General features: G+C 44.5%; 1 protein-coding gene across 12 annotated transcripts; it reads left to right on the top strand.

The window, feature by feature from the left end:
- Positions 1-4,135: 4,135 nt before the first annotated feature.
- ZBTB14 (zinc finger and BTB domain containing 14) lies at positions 4,136-10,500 on the top strand. Of its 12 annotated transcripts, none has more exons than XM_049900358.1 (5): positions 4,136-4,220; positions 6,033-6,062; positions 6,661-6,807; positions 6,891-6,975; positions 8,687-10,500. In XM_049900358.1, the coding sequence occupies exons 4-5, from the start codon at positions 6,973-6,975 to the stop codon at positions 10,031-10,033; spliced, it is 1,350 nt and encodes a 449-aa protein (XP_049756315.1). In that variant the 5' UTR covers positions 4,136-4,220; positions 6,033-6,062; positions 6,661-6,807; positions 6,891-6,972; the 3' UTR covers positions 10,034-10,500. The 12 variants fall into 12 exon arrangements, with proteins under 12 accessions (XP_049756315.1, XP_049756322.1, XP_049756318.1 ...); XM_049900357.1 differs by lacking the exon at positions 4,136-4,220 and adding an exon at positions 4,825-5,230; XM_049900365.1 differs by lacking the exon at positions 6,661-6,807.
- The last annotated feature ends 10,581 nt before the right edge of the window (positions 10,501-21,081 follow it).

Genomic DNA, 21,081 nt, shown 5'->3' with positions numbered 1-21,081 from the left:
AAAGGTAAAGGGCATGTAGGAGCTCCTTTTACTATATTCTTGCAAATTTCCTATAAGTTAGAATTATATTAAAATAAAAAGTTATCCAAGTAAATAAATAAAAATTCCCACATAATTGGGAAAAAATAGTATTATCAATCACACTCGGGTTAAAAATGAGTAAATAACACAGGTTAAAAAAGAAGTCATAAAGGAAACTAAGAGATACTACTGAATGCAAATCAAAACTTCATGTAAAAATGTTGGTAAAGCAAAAGTAGTCCCTGAGGAGGAAATTTATTCTTTTTAGGTGCCATTGAGTCAGTTCTGACCCACAGCAACCCTATGAGGTTTCTTATTATATTGTTCAATAATTCCTGCATTCTGTTGGATCACCTTTCTTTGGAATGGGCACAGGTATGGATCTCTTCCAGTCAGTTGGCCAGGTACCTGTCTTCCAAATTTCTTGGCATAGACAAGTGAGCGCTTCCAGCACTGAATCTGTTTGTTGAAACATATCAATTGGTATTCCGTCAATCCCTGGAGCCTTGTTTGTCACCACTGTCTTCAGTGCAGCTTAGACTCCTCCCTTCAGTGCCATCGGTTTCTGATCATACACTACCTCCTGAAATGATTGAATGTCAACCAGTTCTTTTTGGTACAGTGACTCCATGTATCCCTTCCAAATTTATAGCTCTTTAAAATAATGTGTCAGAAAATATGACCACATCTCACTAAACTGGCAGGGAATTTACCAGTTTGCCACTTTTTTTTTTTTTTTTTTCTAGTCCTTCCACCACATGGCTGTAGATGTGGGCAGAACCCTGGAAGTGCACATCTTCCGGGGATTTAGGGAGGTTAAGTAACACCCCAGTTTTCTGGCTGGAGCATTGGAAAAGAAAGCTTCAGGAAGCCACAGAATACCAGTGAAATCATAGAGAAGGAGTAGAAATCCCATAAAGCTGTTTATGAACTCCTGGTCTCACCTTTGAGCTGCAGACTTTATTGTAGAATCTGAACTAAAAAAATCTACGTCGTAGCACTGGGTCACATTTTTGCTGAGTTTTGAACCCTCCTCAGCAGACGCAGGGAGGGTTGGGGGCATGGGTAGGATGGTGCTGGGGCCAGATGGATCACTGTCCAATCACCTCCTCACCAGACAAACTGATGCACCAACTACGAGGCCTCCAAGTCAGAGTGCGAGGGAGAAAATGCCGCTCAGGATGTGAAAGAGTGAGCCTGAGGCCCAAGCGTTGGGAAGAGGATGCTTAAGGAAACCCAAATCCGAAGTCCTCCACTGACCCCTAGAAACCATATAGAGACATACAGAGATCAGGAATCTGTAAGACTACCTGCCCCCCCCCCCGCCTCCCCCCCCCCCCCCCCCCGCCAGCCACCAAAAGGCCAAGAACCGCTGCAATAGTGAAATCCGCATGTGTAAGATAGGGGAAACAGAAGCCCAAAGAAGCGCTGTGATAGCCCTGGACAGGATGCGGTGAAGCCCAGCTATGTGCCTAGTGTGGCACACTGACCGGCTGTACTGGGAGAACGGGTAGAGCAGGGCACCCACATTCTGGTCACTGGGCGTCACTGCCTGCAGACCCATCATGTGGAGTGGAATGGTAGTGCGTGGGGCATAGGAACGGTGGGGCTGGCCCTTCCCGAGCTCCGAGGGAGGCAGGTGCATGTGTGGTCTCCACTCTTCGCTGCGGCTGGGGGCACCATATCACAGGGACCTACTGGCTGCCAGCGGCTGTTCAAGGACCCGCTGCGGCACCTGCATACGTAGGGAAGCAAGCGAGGACCATCGTGGGCCGGAACACCGTGTCACATTGTTCCTGATAGACATTACCAGGGTTAGGGTATACATAAGTCAGACATTTGTAACCCAGGCATTGCCTATGTTGTTAAAATTCTCCAATAAGCAATTATAAACACTCTTCAAACAAATAAAAAGAATTAAAAAGTCCCAGCAAAGAAATAAAAACTATTCAAATAAATCAAATGGAAATATTTGAACTGAAAATAATACTGAAATGAACAAACTCACTGTATGGGTTAAATAGCAGAATGCAGAGGACAAAAGAAGTCAGTGTACTTGAAGATGCCTCAATAGGAATTACTCAATCTGAATGACAGAAGGAAAAAATATCTTTAAAGTGCCCCTGCTCTTAAACCCATTACCTTAGCGTGGACAACTCATATTACACCTCAAGCAAATATTTGAGCTAAGCAATTAGCTGGGTATTGTTTCATTTAATCCTCACAACTGCCATATTAGATGCTTTCCTTATCTCCATTTTAGAGAATAAGACGCTGAGATCTATTTATCCAATGTTTGAACTGGATATGTCTGACTCTAGAATTGATCTATTTTATCTGGCCTCATGCATTAGACCTACTAGCCTCCATGCTTGGGTGAACATCATAACGGATGTGTATGAAAGTTTTTCAGTGGTTGCCAGGGAATGGTGGAAAGGGGAAATGGGGAATTGTTGCTTGAGGAGTACTGGGTTTCTGTTTGGGATGATCAAAAAAAAAAAAAAAGGAAATGGATAGTGGTGACAGTTGTATAGCATGGTGAATGCGATTAATGTCACTGAATTGTACACCTAGGAGTGCTTGAAACAGCAAGTTTTGTGTGTGATACATATTTTACCACAATTAAAGAAAAAAAGGATGTGTATAAAAGCACCTTCTGAAACATTAAACAAATGTCAATGTTACAAAATGAACTGAGGCGGTACAAAGTTTCTTTCAAAAAATTAATACGGCCAAGTGTAACAGCATTGCCTAAATGTTTATTACGTACATGGCACTGCTCTAACTACTTTACAGGCATTATCTCAATCTCCACACAATTCCAGGAAGAAGGCCCTGCTGTAACTTTCAGATATTAAATTACGCATGTTTTTATTACACGCTGTTTTAAAGCACCTAAGCGTCTCTTAGGGATGGGGTATTGCTGACAGGCTTCCTATGTTTAGGTGAGCAGAAAACGCGGGAGCAGGAGGGACTTCCCAGGTCTAGATGCCTGCACAGACCCAGCCACCTCTTCACAGGCAACGCGACATTGTTTCAAAAGCAATGGAGCCATTACTTTGGCTGAGCAGAAATACAGACACAACGCTGGGGTAGCAGAGCTCTCCGAGGGAGCTTCAAATGAAACCGACTTCAGGCTTAAGACTGCCAGAGATGGGCTACCGCCTCCAGCCCCCGTGACATTTCCTTGAAGTGTTCCGGTAAAAGCGAGAATGTGAGGGCGACCTGGGGTCGCCCCTCGCACTCCAAATGTGAAATATCAGCATTACATTATTCTGCAAATGTTTACTTCCCACTGCAGCGCCTACTATTACCCGGACATAATGTTGCGGCAGCGACACCAGCCAAGACCGTGCGCCCGCGAGCGCGCGTCCCAGAATCGGCAGGCGTGCACGAAGAAAGCTGGTACAGGGCGCGCCCGCCCCACGAGCCGCGGCCAAGCCACGCAGCCGCGACGTCCGGCCTGCGCGCGGCCGAGCCCAGCCCCAGCGTGCACATTGGCAGCACCCACGCACACGCACACGCATGGGAGCTCCGGGCCCCGCGTCCCCAGAGCTGGGCCTAGACTGGGTGCGCGAGTCCGCATCTCGAGCTTTCCGCGCCTGGAGCAGGAGGGAGCCAAGGCGGAGAGTGGGAGGCGGGCACTCGCAAGGGGGCGGGTGCCCGCGACAGCGCTCGTGCATCCGCTCGGCTCCCCCTGAAGTCCCGCCCCACCCCGCCCACTTCTTCTCCCGCGCGCGGGCTCCGCGCGCTCCAAGTCGCGCGCGTGCGCGCGCGTGCGCAGGCCAGGGCTCTACGGGGGCGGCCTCTCAGACTTCAACGAAAGCATCGGCAAGGTCCCGGATTAACTCTTCCCCTGCTCGCCCACTTGGAGGCCCGATTGGGTTCCGTGCCTGCGCAAGCCGGCGGCGCGCCTTCCCCCCAGCCCACACCGCGCATGCACGGGAAGGTGGGGGGGTGCCGGTGGGGGTGTTCACAGCCCGCTAGACATTCTGTGCTCGTGCAGGAGGGCTGCTACCATCAGGGACGTGCACGACTCCCCTCACCCCGCCCCCTCCCCAAACTAAAAAAAAAAAAAAAAATCCAAAACACACTGCCACCCACCGTACCCCCGCGCCCCGCGTCCATCCTGCCCCCGGCCTGCATATTAGTGAGCGCGGGGAGCCCACGGGGAGGTCTGTGGCTGTGCCAGGCTGCAGGTAAGCGCGGGCGGGGGTGCGGAAGGGGCCGAGGGCCGTCTGCGAACGGGCGCGGGGGCGGCCGCAGCTGGCGCGGCGGGGCGGCCCGGAGGAAGCGCGTTCTCGCCGCGCTCTGGGGCACCAGCCAGTTCCAGGATGTGCGAGCGGCCGCCGGCGGCGCGGTGCGAGCGCAGGCGGGCGTGGGCCGCCGAAGACGGGCATGGCAGGGCCGGGCGTCCGGGGGCCGCGCAGGCCGGCGGGCGAGCTCGGGGCGCGACGGGCGGCGCCGGCGCGCGCTCTCGCTGAGCCTCTGCGCCGGGGCTCATGGCCGCCCGCTCGCACCGCCGCAATGCGCCGCGGTGGGGTGGGCACGGCCTCGAGCCCGGTGCCGAGCGCGGCCCGCCGGGCGCCGCCCCTCGGTGCCGCGGGATCCGCCGCGCCCGCCCCTACCTGCGGGAAGGAGGGGACCCGGACCTCGCGCACGCACGCCCGGGTGCGCCCGCCGACTCGAGGCGCCAGTCCCCAGGCCGCGCGCCGCCCCCGCCTCCGGCCAGGGCGGGCGGGGGAGGGCCCGGCGCGAGCCGGCGGGGAGTGCGCGGGGCGCGAGCGCGGGGCTCGCGGGCGGCGCGGGGCGCGGCGCGGGGCTGCGGAACCCGGCCGCACGCCCGCTCTCGCTCCCGGCCGGGCCCGCCCTAGCTCACCCGCCCCGAGCCGTGGTGGGACGGTACCAGCGTCCTGCCAGCGTCCAGAAGTCCGATCCTGGAAGGGGACGTAGCCACCTTCCTCTGCCCGGCTGAGGCGCAGCGAGCTATTGTTTCCGAAGGAATCCAAACGGCCTGTCCGCTCCCCCACCATAAAGGTGGCCGAAAAAAATTACAGCGAGGGCCAGATGGCCCTTCAAGGCTCCTGGGGTCATGCCCTGCGTTCCCTGCCTCCTCCCCATTCTGAAGTTGCTGGTTTTCAACAGGGAAGTAGTGCGGCAGCCATGGCTGCTGGCTGAACCGGGTGGGGAAGCTGCTACCGCCTCTTATGTAAGTTTGGCTGTTGCAGGAAACCCCGCTCCTAACCCCCTGCTGTGTAATGACAGCAGTTGTCCCAGCGATCTGAAGAAGAGTTCAGGAGGAGTAGCTTTATTCTGAAGGTGTAATTGGGGCTACTTCTTTCCCTACCCCTACACAGATGCTGGCAACGGGTATCTTCTAGTTTGACTCACCTGAACTTAGCAGTTGGAACCTCACGATAATAAGAAAAATGGGCCGATGGACGTAAGGTCTCTCCTTTCCGGTCCTCAGACATCATGAAGGAGGGGGGATGGCAAAATAAACACTACCTTCCGTCCCGCACCAAATTATTTTAAGCACATTATTTTGTTGCGATGACTATACGGCCGCTACCCTCCCTAGTCCCGTGCACTTCTATGCCATAAGCCCTGGGAGAGTTGCTAACAAAGTTAAGCAGGAGCTGGTAGGAAGATTTTCCCTAGGCCGCCTTTCCTCTCGGGCACTATAGGCTGGGGTGCACTCAGGGAACAGGGAGGCGGAGACACACAAGATATTAAAGTTGGAAGCATCCTTGCAAATAATTTTGCCCAACTCTCACACTGGGCAGATGAGAAGAGCCTTGCCGCTTTAGGCAGATTTGGTGATGGGTTCACTTTTCTGGAGAGGAAATTCTTTTATGGTTTTTCGGATGTTGGTCTCTAGGATTGAGTCTTACACTCCAGTTTTTTTTTTTTTTATAAGACTATTAACAGCCTGGTCGTTTGCTCCTAACCACACCAAACAGCTTATTTGTGGCTACTGTTCAGTAGAGGAAACTTTTTATGTTTTTCAGGATATTGGTCTGCAGGATGGAGTCCCTCTGGTAAGAGTTAAAACTCACACAGAGCTAAAATTCTTTGAGCCTCCGTGTAGGGATAGAGGTAAAAACACCAGGGTCTCTCAAATGCAAGCTTAAAGACCAGTGTGGCTTAACTGACCGGTGTTAGTTGCATTACACAGAGGTGGGGGTTGGGGGGTACTACTATTTCCTTTCCTCCCATGTTAGCAGTTGGGTGTGGGTACATCTACAACTTTATATTTATGAGAATATATAGTCCTAGATGTTTTTGTGAGCCTAGAGAAAAATGTGAAGGCTGCATAAAAACCCGTTGCTATCAGGTTGATTCTGACTCATGTAACCCCATGTGTGTCAGAATAGAACTGTGCCCTGGGTTTTTAGTGGCCGATTGTTTGGAAGTAGATTGCTGGCCTCTGGATTTGAACCTCCAACCTTGCCGGTGTTAACTCTTTGCACCACCCAGGGACTCCAGAGGTTAAATACCCAGCAGTAAATGGTGGGGCAGGGTGTGTTTATTGGGTTTCTTTTAAGCTGTATAGCTGTCAACATCTATACAAATCCTGACATGGGCTTTGGAAGAAGAACTTACTCAGTGGTTCTCCCACCATCCTTTAATTCTCAGTGCACATCCCAAACTGGTCCATGGGAAGCTTCAAGTGCTGTAGCCCTTACCTCTGCTGCTCATATGTGCTCAGAGCGGCCAGCTGCCTCCTCTTTGCTTACAACCTGAAAATGGGTATATGTGCAAATGGCAAGACAAATCAGGAAGGTATTTAAATCTTGAAAACATTCTTGGCTTGGAATTTGGGAGAGAGGAAGAAACTCCCTTACTCTTGTTCTTTTCTCTTGCAGGTCTGGCGTGTGCCTGATCAGAATTATTCTGATCTGAAGAATTTGGTGTTTAAAGCTATAAGATAATAGCCTTCAGTTGTTCATGGTAATTATAACTTTGAATATTAAGCCTTGAGATTATGACTTAGTGTTTGCTTTAAAATATATGTATCAATTCTGATTATGCATTAGCGGTTCTGTTTCTTTGGGGCAAATGTTTGTGTTTCCCAGATTTTTATTTTGTTGAATTAATTCTCATATCTATTCTTTGTTGAATGAAAGGAAAGCAATGTTTTATAAAACACATAGACTACATTATTTTTAAAAGATCATTTCTTTAATATGGTAACATGTCTTTTATGCCAATTCTAAATCTCTTTTGCCTATAAAATACCTGCAGTCTTTGTCAAGTACACCTAATATTGGTGACACTTTTATCTGGAAGGCAGATAGATTGGCATCCAGGGGAATGAAGCCACTCTTTACTGTCTTCCCAGATGTCATTTAATTCTTCGAGGGCCGTATTAAATCTTAACCCTCTCGTTCAGAAGTGGCTGTAAACTGGTGTGGAAAAACTAGAAGACAACTCTGACAGGAATGTTGGCGATAATGTCCCTCTCTAGTGCAGTCACAGTGATTTGTCTCTTCTATCAAGGGGTGATGGTGGTTCAAGAGCAGATGTCCCACCTTCCATACGGGAGCCCCGTGTTTGATTCCCGGCTACCGCGCCTCACGTGCAGTTGCCACTCGTCTGTCAGTAGAGGCTTCCGTGTTGCTGTGATGCTGAACAGGTTTCAGCAGAGCTTCCAGACTAAGATGGACTCGGAAAAAAAGGCTTGGTGACCTGCTTCTGAAAATCAGCCAGTGAAAACCCTGTAGATGACAACAACCTGATCCCCAACTTATGGGGATGACACAGGACCGGGCAGGGTTTTGTTCCCTTGGACATGGGCTTGCCGACTCAATGGCAGTTAACAACAGTGATTAAGGTGGTGTAACTCTGAACAACATTGATATCTTACTTGTCATATATGCCTGCAATTAGAGTAGACACCACAGACAGGACTAGAGAATCCTTGCCATGAACCTGTTTCTTAAACCTTGAAGTTGAGCTATTTGTCGTTATTACCCCTAGCTGTTAGGAAGCAGAGGCCATGGAGCTAGATTGATTGGATTCGAATCCCAGATCCTCCACCCAGTTGAATATTTGACAAGTTTCTGACCTCATCTTTAAAGTAGGGATAGTGATACACCCCCCCCGCCCCCCCAACAAGGCTTAATTAAGACACGTAGAGGATATAGGACAATACCTGGCATGTATTATGAGCTCAGTAAGAGTTGCTACTATTATTATTATCACTACTACTAACCAGTTCCCACTGAATCACTTCTGACTTACGGCAACCCCATGTATGTCTGTAGAACTGTGCTCCATAGGGTTTTCAGTAGCTGATTTTTGGGGGAGTAGATTGGCAAGTCTTTCTTCCGAGACATCTCTGGGTGGACTTAAACCTCCAACCTTTTGGTTAGCAGTCAAGCGCATTGACCGTTTACACCACCCATTAGAGCCTCTGCTACTACTACTGCTGGGCAAATACTTAGTAAACTGAAGATAAAGAGAAGTAACAATATGGAATGCCATAAGTTGGGATCAATCTTTTCTGCTCACAGAGTTGAACCAGACTCTTGACGTTGATTTTCTGAGATATTTAGGTACCAAAAATTGATCAGAAGATGAAAACAAATCTAGCTGTATTTTGTGTATGGGAAAGTATTATGCATAATGACCAAACTTTCTTTTTTAAAAATCTTTGTAGGAGTTTTTCATCAGTATGTCTGAAACCATTAAATATAATGATGATGATCATAAAACTCTGTTTCTGAAAACACTAAATGAACAGCGTCTGGAAGGAGAATTTTGTGATATTGCTATTGTGGTTGAAGATGTAAAATTCCGAGCACACAGATGTGTCCTCGCCGCCTGTAGCACCTACTTTAAAAAGCTCTTCAAGAAGCTTGAGGTTGATAGCTCTTCAGTAATAGAAATAGATTTTCTTCGTTCTGATATATTTGAAGAGGTCCTGAACTACATGTACACAGCAAAGATTTCCGTCAAAAAAGAAGATGTCAACCTAATGATGTCATCGGGTCAGATTCTTGGTATCCGATTTTTGGATAAACTCTGTTCTCAAAAGCGTGATGTATCTAGTCCTGATGAAAATAACGGCCAGTCCAAAAGCAAGTATTGCCTCAAAATAAACCGCCCCATTGGTGATGCTGCTGACACTCAGGATGACGATGTGGAGGAAATTGGAGACCAGGATGACAGCCCTTCTGACGACACAGTAGAAGGCACCCCCCCGAGCCAGGAGGACGGCAAGTCGCCCACAACTACGCTCAGGGTTCAGGAAGCTATTTTGAAAGAGCTGGGGAGCGAGGAAGTTCGCAAAGTAAATTGCTACGGCCAGGAAGTAGAGTCCATGGAGACCCCAGAGTCAAAAGATTTGGGGTCCCAGACCCCTCAAGCCTTAACTTTTAATGATGGAATGAGTGAAGTGAAAGATGAACAAACCCCAGGGTGGACGACAGCCACCAGCGACATGAAGTTTGAGTATTTGCTTTATGGGCACCACCGCGAGCAGATTGCCTGCCAAGCCTGTGGCAAGACATTTTCTGATGAAGGCAGATTGAGGAAGCATGAAAAACTCCACACGGCAGACAGGCCGTTTGTTTGTGAAATGTGTACAAAAGGTTTTACCACACAGGCCCACTTGAAAGAACACCTAAAAATCCACACAGGATACAAGCCCTACAGTTGTGAGGTGTGTGGAAAATCCTTCATTCGTGCTCCAGACCTAAAGAAGCATGAGCGTGTGCACAGTAACGAAAGACCCTTTGCATGCCACATGTGTGACAAAGCCTTCAAACACAAGTCCCACCTCAAGGATCACGAGAGGAGACACAGAGGGGAAAAGCCTTTTGTGTGTGGTTCCTGCACCAAGGCCTTTGCCAAGGCATCCGATCTGAAAAGGCACGAGAACAATATGCACAGTGAAAGGAAGCAGGTGACCCCCAGTGCCATCCAGAGTGAGACAGAACAGTTGCAGGCGGCAGCCATGGCTGCCGAAGCTGAGCAGCAGTTGGAAACAATAGCCTGTAGCTAGAGGTGTTGGAACCAGAGCGCTCTGCCTGGGTGGCAGAGGCTGAGGGGACAGGGAGCCTAATCAGTGAATGCCAGTCCCTGTATTTTTGTGGAAACTTAACGGGGCATTGTACTCACTGGACTCAAGGCAGTGCTTGGTTAGGTATTTTTAAAACTTTTCCAGGAAATACGTTCCTAGGTTCTGACCAAACCGTTTCACTGTCGTGTCCAGTGTTTGGTATTAATGTTGCTAGTAAGTCCCATGCATCCCCACATCCCCTTTTTTATGGTTTTAATTTGAGAACTCCGGTGTCTAGTTTAGAAGTGAGAGACTTCTGTTCCATTTTTAACTCCTCTCTTGCTGCACTGTTGAGTGCACTGTGCAGAATCAGAATTGAGTAAATTGATTTCTTAATCATCACACCGACATGTGACTTACGGTCAAAACAGCAGTTTTAATAACAAAGTTACTTCATGTAGACGTAGAAAGTGTTGCTGGGTGGTTGACACCAGCAACGCTGTGCAAATAAGAAAACAAGTCCTGAAAATCTCGAATGGTATTACTTTTATATTTGGTTTGTTAATTTTATATCACTGTTTTTCACTTGTTTTTTGCAGACAAATAATGGTTGCTTTGCTGAAGTGTTTCTTTCGCCATTTGGATTGCCCTGTACCTACTCCAAAAGATGTAGTCGTATGTACCGGAGCCTGAGCAAACCTCCAGATTTCGGTGATCTTGGGGCCAGGTTCTAATCTTCCTTATCTTTCTGGCATAGCTGCAGACAGGCTGGGTTTATTCAGGAGAGCAGTCTTTAGAGGAATATCAAAGAGTAAATAAGAACCTGGCCCTTAGAGACAAGCTTACCACATTGGCGACAATCCCAAGATTTTACAGATCAAAAAATTGTTAATTGATTTTGAAATTGGATTTTTATTTAGGATCAGAATTAGGACAAGCACAGATATGCTCCTTCAAATACATTTGTATAAATTAACTGAAAGTCATCAAGCTTTTGGGCTCTCTACAGCACCTGCTATACCCATAAGAGAGATGCAATATGCTTAATTAACTTAAAATCTTTTACGTGTGTAAATAGTATAGAACTGTTGGTCTTACGTATTTCAAGTAAAAGTAGACAGCTGCACTCTTTTTTTGCACATTGGATTAAAATAACCTCCATCAGCAACAAACATCAGACTGTCAGACCAAACGTTTGTTTTTGAATTATATTTCACCACAGGAAACAGTTTTAAATAGAAGTTGATTGCCTTTTCCTAGCCGTAAATCAGAATTACCAACTCTGTTACAATTTTGGTGTACTGAATGTTCCTTTTAACTCTTTCTTTGGGAATATATTGAAATGCCAACAATAGTTTGAATTATGTTCTTTAATAAAGTACTAATCCGTTAAATTAGAATATGTACAGTTTTAGAAAAATGTCAACTTTTGATTCATTTTTTTGTTGCTAGGATTTTGTTTTTTAAAAGAAGATACATTAAAGTAATCTCCTATCATAGCTTGTTGCGTTTACAGCTGTAATTACCCTTGTGGGAGAAACTTGGTTTTGTAAATTGATGTGTATGTTATGCCCGGGATTGTAGGATGAAGATGCTACCTTTTAAAGAATTTATTTATTGGTAAAATGTTTAATTTAGTTTAATTTAATTTGTTTTTTCAAAGATTGTCTGTTCTGTACTAAAAGTAGTCCTGTCACTGTGTTTATATGCTGTTAGTAGAAGGGGAACTGGTGGATGTTCCGAGGCTGTTTTAACCAAAGCAAGGGAAAAATAATTTAACATCCTGTCAATAGCTACTTCAACAAACCATTTTTTGGGCCTTCATTTTTGTATATAAAAGAAAATATGCTTATATCATTTCTGTTTCCATTTTTTCGTAGCAGCCTTTCACACATCCATGTTTCTTCAGCACGTAATGTCTAAACTTTCTTCGTCATAGTTTTATAAAGCTCTGAGCTAAGCCTGTAGTATCAACCCTAGTTGAAGTCACATAATCACGGTGGTGCCCTCCCAAAGGAAGCTTGGTTTTCACACTTGTTTTGTATTATGCAGGTATTTATCATTTGGCTCTTTTGCTTGAGAAGTATTTTTGTGTTGTAACTTGTATCCCCACTACTAGGTCCTTGTGTGTGTTAGGGTGTGTCTTTTTTGCTTGTTTGGTGCAAGCAAAGTCGTAACATGGCTGTTCTGCTGCTTGCTGGGCCCTAGTCACCAGGACAGCCTCTCCTGATCCAGCAGCCTTTGATGATTCTGGGATGCTGAAGCAAGCATGGTAGCTTCTTCAAGGGGACCCCTAGCACCATGGGGAGTTACTTCTGGAATGTGCCTACCCTGAATCTGAGGGTGGGGTGGAAGGACGTTTTAAGTGTCGATATTATTACCTTTTCATTATTTACAAATTCTCTACTTCTTTCTGTACAAAGAGAAGGTCCACAAGCTTGATATTGACTTTTATGCCAACTTGCACTGTATTGGAACTGATTGAGGAAGGGCATTTTAGGAAGTCTAAATTTCAGGTAATTTGTTTGCTAATTAACTTGGCCACTAGGTGAGAATTGCTAGAAATTATTGGGGTAGCCACGAGGTGAGCCTGATACTTCCTCTTATTTTGCTGGGGGTGGGGGGAGATTATGATGAGGGAGGGTGATGCAAATTTATGGAGTTTCCAACTTAGTGGCTTATCTTGTGTAAGATCCTCTGTAACTCCGTCCTTTGGAGTTCATTTTCCTGTCGTAGTGCTGTTAGCGGTGGTTAGTTCCCAGGGTAGCCTTGAAAAGCCTACTGCGTAAGTAGTAGAACTAGTATAATAAGGATTATAGTCGTGAATTCAGAGTCACAGGAGTCAGAGCCGTGGCTTTCAGGAGAGAATGGATAGGTCTCTCGCTTTCCTCTCTGCTTTTTACATTTAATATTTCCCTCCGTTTCTCCATTACCCACCTCCACAAATGTATGGGAGATAAATAAGACACCAGACTGGAGGCAGGGTAACCATTTACAGTGATCAGAGATGATGGCCCGAGTAAATTCTCATGCTTCCTTCTAATACGTAACCCAAATCAGCAAGGGCTGTCAGTGATGGGGAGCTCACTCCCTACCACGTTGTGTGTTCCACTTTGAGACAGCTCAAGCTGCTCTACTGTTTTTTGAAGTCGGCCTCCATTTTTGCACACCCCCTTGTAACTGGGAACTTTCTCTCCCTTGGACTTAGAATAAGTGCAGTCTTGCATCCACTTGACAGCACTTCAGATGTGTACAGAGCACATCGCTCGTTCCACAGGTGTTCAGCGTCATGCCCCAGGCACTGGACTGGGCGCTGGAGATACCAAGGCAGAAGAGGTTTAGCTCCTGCCTACCAGAACTTGTGCCTTTTCCCATGCTTCTCTTGGCATTCTTCTTGAAAAATGAGAATGGTATTTGCCCATCCCTGTTATCCGTGATTCCTTAAAGGTTGCAACCTAGATCTCATTCCAAGGTCCCTGAGTCTCATTTATCTGGGTCATGACAGATGCCCTCAGTTGGTGTGTTTTCATGATCTCTTCAAGAGATATTCCCAGTTACCAATATACATTTAAGTCTTTTCAGTATAAGGAGGAAGTGTGGTTTAGTGGAAAGAGTTGGGAGTAAAATGTGGATTTGAATCCTGGTTCTGCTGCTCAATTAACATGTACATTTGGGCAAGTTCTTAACTTCCCTGAGCCTTAGTTTCATCATCTCTAAAGCAGTGGTAGAGATTTCTGCTTGATGGACTCCTGCGGAGACTAAATGTGATAGCCAGTACAAAGCATCAGCTCAGCACCCAGCATTTTTTAGGTGCTCCACAAATACGCGCTTCTTCCTAAACAGCATTCTCAGCAAAGAAGGGAAATTGAAGTTCTGTTTTCATTCAAACATCTGTCAGTTCTATAGTCATTGGCCATGAGCTGTAGACCTTGTTTTGTCTTAACTGAAAATATCTGTAGAAGCTGTTCTTAGCATTTACGTAAGCTTGCATCCCTTTGGGGCTTTTTTCTTAGGAAGCTGAGTAGTCATTTTATGGTTTTCTTTGGTTTGGCCTTGTAATCCCCCACTATTTGTGCACATTTTTAAGTAGGTCACTGAAGTGTAGTCACGTGGAAACACTGGCTTCTGTAGCCGACTCCCTGTTTTTCCTTGGGAATATTTGTGAAGGCAGAATCAGAATTGCAATTTTGAGAGCTGACTTTTTTCCTTGAGTCTCAGGACATGAAATCGTGCATTTTGGGGGGATATTTTTATATTTGGTTTTCTGAAAACTGGCGTGTATTTCAGAAACTTTTGTGGTGCAATGGTTAAAGTGCTTGGTTGCTATCTGAAAGGTCAATGGTTCAAACCCACCAGCAGCTCCACAAGAAAAAGGCGTGGCAGCCTGCGATTTACAGCCTTGGAAAACCCTATGGGACAGTTGTACTCTGCCCTACTGGTCACTGTGAGTCGGAGTCCACTTGATGACAGTGGATTTGGCATGGGTTTGGGAGTGTATTTCAGACTACACTCAGCCTTTCTTTTTCTGGTTTTGTATGAATTCTAGGGTGTCTAGGGTGATCTGTCATCTTCTCCCCAAAGGGACATGGACTACTACCCAAGAACTTGATTTTTCATTTTAGTTCCAAAAATAACAGTTTACTTAATTACTTTGCTGCTCTTTGGAAGATGTTTCCATTTATCTATATAAAAGTATTTTCTATAGAGTGGGATTAATGTATTACCGGTCAGCAAATACATAACAAGTGATTTCTGTGTGCCAGGCATTGGATTACGTGTGAGGGCTGCAACATTTGAAGAAGACATAAACCTTCCTGCCCTCACAGAGCTGCTGGCCCAGGATGGAGCTAAACGATGACCTTCCCAAGGTTTACAAACATTGACACAAGTTTACAAATAATTTTTTTAATCTTCTGTGGTATATATTTTAATTCAGTTCATGAAACATCACTTTAGAACAGAATTAAGGGTTTTTTTTAACTAAATAGTCCCAAATTTAGCGGTAACAAAATAAACATTCTCAAATAATTTTTTGAATGTATACTGAGAAAATGTTTATTAAACATTACATTCCAAAGAGTGATTCTCATTTTCTCTCATTGATCCTGCATTTCAGAAAGAAGAATGGTAATATGAGGCTAAGGTTCTATATATTTATTAAAATCGTAGTTACTGGTATCGAAAAGGGTGCTAATGCAAAGAAAATTAGAGGAGTAAAAGAACGATAACCTGGGCTTCCAGCAGCTATAAACAAGGATATTAATAACCCAGAAGGCTTTAAGGCCAGGACGCAGCATGAGAGAAGATGGGGCACACTCAGCTGTGGTTCAGAAATGACTGAGCTCTTCCTGAGAGGCGGTAAGTGTCCCTTAGCGCCAGCCGACCTGTCAAGGATGGTAATTGATACAGAGTAGGTCTATATAATCTATGTACATCAAGAGATTTGTTTTAAGGAATTGACCCACATGATTATGGGGGCCAACGAATCTGAAATCCCTAGAGCAGAGCCCAGCAAGCTGGAAACTCAACGCGGGAGTTGAGGCCGCAGTCTTGCAGAATTGCTTCTTTGGGAAACCTCAGTTTTTGCCCTTAAGACCTTAAACTTTTTGGGTGGGCCCACCCATATTTTCGAAAGCAGCCTCTTTTATGTAAAGTCATGTAGATGCAGTTCACACCTACAAAATATCTTTACAGCAACACCTAAACTAGTTTTTGACAAAAAACTGGTCTAGCCAAGTCTTGTAAATAAAACTAACCACAGTAGGACAGCAAGTTAGTTAATGAAAACCTGAAAAGAAAATGTAGTTCTTCGGCTGGTTTTAGATTATCTGAGGCTACCTGTCATTTTGATGGAGTTCTGTGAAAGTGTTCTATACTATTAAATTCTCATGTGGAATATAGTCATTTTCTGTTTCCAATTGGAAGCCAGAAGCTTTGTGACTCATACAGGTCATTACTGGCTTTTCTGGCTTTCCTTGTTTCCCCTTCATTCTCACTTTGGACCTCAGTACAAGGAGAGACAGCCAAGAGAATCAGTACTTTTAATAATAATGAAGCCTAGCATATGTTGACGAGGCATGAATCACCATGTATTAAATCTCTTTGTATACTTTATGGCAACCCTGTCAGGCAGGAATTATTACTGATGAAGATACTGAGATTCAAAGAAATTAAATACCCTGCCCAACACCAAGTAGCTATCAGGTAGTCCAGGAGAGCTGGTCCATCTGTCTCCAGAGCCTGTGTCCTTAACCCCTGGGTCTCAAACCAGGAAGGCAGCCACCATGGCCCTGCACACCCTCACTGAGTTCAGCACACTCTTGAGGAGGTGGTGCTGGGGGAGTACCAGAGGCATTCATCTGAGCAGCTGCCCCTATGTTTCTGTAATAAACTGGGCCCAATATTTTGATTTCTTTAAGACATCTCCCATACAGGGGACCAGATACTAAACAAACACTGTATTATTTTGTTCAGGTTTAGAGGCTGCCCCAAAGTAATAAGGAAACTACACATAGAATGTCATTGTCTTAGGCTGGCTTCTCTAGAGAAGCAAAACTAGTGAAGCATATACATACACATATATAGAGAGAGAATTATATCAAGGAAAATGCTCGAGCGGTTACAGAGGCTAGAAAGTCCCAAGTCAGTGGGCCAGGATAGAGGCTTCTCCCGAGTGACGTAGCTGCAGGGGCTGGCGAACCCAAGATTGGCAGGTCAGGGAGCAGGGCTCTTGTTCACAGGCCGTGAAGATCGATGAATCCCAAGATTGGCAGGCAAGACCGCAGGTAAGCTGCTAGCTCAAGTCCCAAGAACTGGAGGTCAGAAGAACAGGAGCCAGCTGCAGGATCCAGAAGAAGCAAAAAGCCTCCAAGCCCTGCCAGGATGTCCACCCACACTCAATGCAGGCCACATGCCTAAGGAAATGCCCTTCAACTAATTGGCTGCTCACAGCAGATCCCGTGATGGGTGTGATCACATATCAAATCTCAACAGGGTAGTGACCACAACATCACACAACTGCCAAAACACTGAGAATCATGGCCCAGCCAAGTTGACACAAAATCTCAACCATCACAGCCATAGACTGCAATGCAACACAAAGCTGCCCCTGGACTTCATTCACATGTCCCATTATATAAGTGGGTCAGGGAAGCCACCCTCCCCTCCAACAAAAAAAAAAAAAAGAAACTAAGGTCGCTTAGTTTGGTGCCAGAATTAACTATGTATGTAAAAATGGTCATGTGTCTGTGTTACCTAGTGCTGCTGTACACAAACACCTTAAGCGGGTGGCTTTAAAAAACAAAAATTTATTTTCTCACAGTTCTGGAGGCTAACATTCCAAATCAGAGTCTCAGCCTTGATACCTTCCATGTGGGCAGCCCCAGGCATCCCTTGGTTCCTTGGCTTATAGATGATCTTCACATGGCATCTGTCTTCCCCCTTGTGTCTATGTGTCTATCCTGGTCTTTTTATAACTGAGAAGTGATTAGCTTTGGGATCCACCCTACGCTGGTATGATCTAATTAACATACCAAAAGAGGCAACCCTCGTTCCAAACAAGATCACATCCACAAGTATGAGGGCCAGGAATTCAACACGTATTTTGGGTGGACACAATTCAATCCATAACATAATGGTTCTCTGTGTTTGGAATCCTCCTTCCCCAACCACATGAAAGGAATTAGAAAATTTGTGTTCAGCTTCCACCTCCACTGCTGTCAATCTGTGCAACCTTGGGCTGGTTGCATCATCTTTCCTAATTTCTTCAACCAAAATGCAAATAATAATCCCTGCCCGGTTTACACCATTCTTGCTTATTATTCCAAAATGTCGTTTTTCTTTTCTAAGTAATAGATAAGAAATTTAGCTTAAAAACATTACTGGCCTCAAACAGGATGACAGATAATGATGAGTAAAAGCTTAAGCATTGGGGGGTTTAACTATACTTCATTCTTAGGCTGTTTACATCTAGTTAAATGAAGGGTATGTGTATGAGTGCTATTTCTCCTAAATTTTGGAGATTTGGCTGTTCTGTTGTTTCTGCAATCTTCAAGTAACCTTTCATTTATTAAGAAACAATATATTAACCAGATTGGAAGGCTACTGGATCAGTTGACAGTGTAAACATGATTATATTTAATAGTCTGGACACCCTGTAATAAAATACGGGGTTGAGAAAAGAGGAATGAAAAAAGGTAGGGATGAATTAATTTTAGGTGCTACATTTCCTAAAATCATTGTTTTCCCTAATTCACTGCTGTGAATTATGAGATCACGAGTTATTTTTTTAGTGGTATGTTTTATGTTAATAGTGCACAGAAAGCAACTTTAACTTTAGTAATAGGCTAGAACTAGAGTGTGTACTAATTAATATGATAACTGATATCTGCACGATGCTCTATGGTTTACGTTATTGCATTAGTCCACAATATTATGAGGTATTATTATTCTTATTTTATGGACAAAAAATAATAGGCTCAACCTAGGATCTTTGATTCTGATAATTGCAATAATATTAATCCTTGATTATAAGCAGCCTGAAATAGAATAATTACATATGTATAGGGCCTATTAGGAAACCCTGGTGGCGTAGTGGTTAAGTGCTACAGCTGCCAACCAAAGTGTTGGCAGTTCAAATCCACCAAGCGCTCCTTGAAAACTCTATGGAGCAGTTCTACTCTGGCCTATAGGGTCCCTATGAGTAGGAATCGACTCGATGGCATTGGGTTTTGGTTTAGGGTCTATTAAGGAGCCCTGGTGGTACAAACAGTTATGCACTTGGCTACTAACCAAAAGGTTGGTGATTCAAGCTCACCCAACAACTCCACAAACAAAGACATCTGGTGATCTGCTCTCGTAAAGATTACAGCCCTTATGGGGCAGTTCTATTCTGTCACATGGGATTGCTATGACTCAGAATCAACTCAATGGCACCTAACAACAGGCGTCTATTTGGTATATATGAAGTTTTGGCACTTTCAAAACTTTCTAATACAACAGATTACAGTTTGAAACATTGAATTTCAAACTCCTGACTTCCAAAGTTTTGTTTTTTTTTTTATTTTTAGTATATATGACTAGATTTATGAGTTATCCTCCAATATTCATTCTACCCTTTTTCTATAGCAGCTGGATTTTTAGCTGGACACTGAACTTCTGACTTTACAAAACCTCTAAAACTAGTTTCCCTCCCCACCCCCCCCACCCCCGGGAAATCTTTAAAAATATTTGTATCAGCGACACAATCAAGTCTAATGATTTAGAGTGTGGGATCTGGGTTTAGACTGCCTGGGTGTGAATTCTGATATCAGCACTAACTGGGTGACCTTGGGCAAGTTATTGAAACTTTTTAGTTTTCAGTTTTGTTGTCTGTAAAATTGAGATAATGTGAGAATTAAGTGAGATGATCTATGGAAAGTTCTTACAAATGGCAAACGCTATAATTTTATTGTTATTTTCTATCAATATCAAAGAAAAGATGGGACTCCTGGATTTCAATCTCTTCGCAGCCATTAACTTATAGTGAGCTTTGAACAACTGATTTGATCTTCCTGAGTCATTTCCTCATTTTAAAGAAGGGACTTGTATTAGATGATCTTTAAATTTATTGCAGGATTCGAGCCTTTTACTCTATTTAATTAGTTGACGTAACAACTTGCAGACATTTTTTAATGCAATTACTTGAAATTTGCCTGTCTTCTAACTTCAAATGTGGCCACGAGATCCAGGCTTCTCTTTATACCTATGAGAGGTAATAGGAGAAGGGTGTTCAGAAGGTGGTGATCATCCTCAAATTTGTGCCATTGTTTAAAATGAAGGAAATGTGGACGATTCCATGAAAACAGTCACAGCTCAGCAAAATAATTCAAGCCACATTTGATGTAACCTGGGCTTTCCTGCTCCTATTTTAAAAGCATTCTCAGACTTTGGAGATGCTTCCAAAAGAACTGTAAATCTTACTCCAAATTGTATGGAAAAATAATATAGATATGGACAAAAGTTCTGTTGAAGAAGTGTCAACAAAGAAGCAGATCACACTGCAACACTTAAAACTTCATTTTACATTTCTTCCCCTTCAAAGACCCATTTCTTTTAGCAGCTTCTCATTTCACCCTTCCATTCTCTCAGCCCCAATCTAAAATGTCCTCTTCTTTCCCTGAGTATGTTTTTACTTCCTTCTTCTTCAACCTTTTCCTCTATCATCATTTTGCATATAAAGTAATTGTATCTATTGTCAGAATCGGCCATTTGCTTCCCTTACCCCTCTTTGGAATTAATTTCAGGATTGTCTTAGTTACCAACTGCTGCCATAACAAAAATTACCATAAGCAGGTAGCTTTAAAGAACAGAAATTTGTTTTCTCACCGTTCAGGATGGTAGACATCAAAATTCAGGGTGTGGCTTTAGGGGGAGGTCTTTCTTTGTCTATTTTGTCTTCTAGTAGCTGGTGGTCCTTGGAGTTCCTGGGCTTGCAGATGTGTTTATGGTGTGTGTCTGTCTTCATACGAAATGATGGGTAAGCTACAAAAGAGAATAGCAACAACCAAAAAAAAAAAAAAAAAAGAGCACTTAACTTTCTTGTACTCTATTTTCTTCTCTGTTGTTATGTATGAACTTAAACCCCTAAAATCACTATCAGAATAATGACACCCTGATGCTACACCCAGTTTTCAGATAAAGTACAGATTGTTGTTGTTGCATTGAGTTGGCTCTGACTCATAGTTACAGAATGAAACACTGCCTTGTCCTGCACCATCTTCACAATTCTTACTATGTTTGAGCCCATTGTGGCAGCCACTGTGTCAATCCATCTCATTGAGGGTTTCCTCTTTTTCACTGACCCTCTACTTTACCAAGCATGATGTCAGCAGCCTGAAAAGATTTACAGCCTTGAAACAGAACCCCCACAGTGCTGTATTCTTTACCTGGCTTCCTCCCCTACCATGTTGTATTACAATATTGTTTTCTTTACTGGGCTCTCCCCTTCCCTCCTCAGCTTTGCATTTGAATCCTGCTTTTGCTTGGAGGTTATATGTAAACCCCATTGCGCC

Source organism: Elephas maximus, chromosome 11, assembly GCF_024166365.1.
Source record: "Elephas maximus indicus isolate mEleMax1 chromosome 11, mEleMax1 primary haplotype, whole genome shotgun sequence".
In the NCBI taxonomy this organism is placed as follows: domain Eukaryota; kingdom Metazoa; phylum Chordata; class Mammalia; order Proboscidea; family Elephantidae; genus Elephas; species Elephas maximus.
Note: the sequence above shows the minus strand (reverse complement) of the source record. Positions and strands in the feature narration are given on the sequence as shown.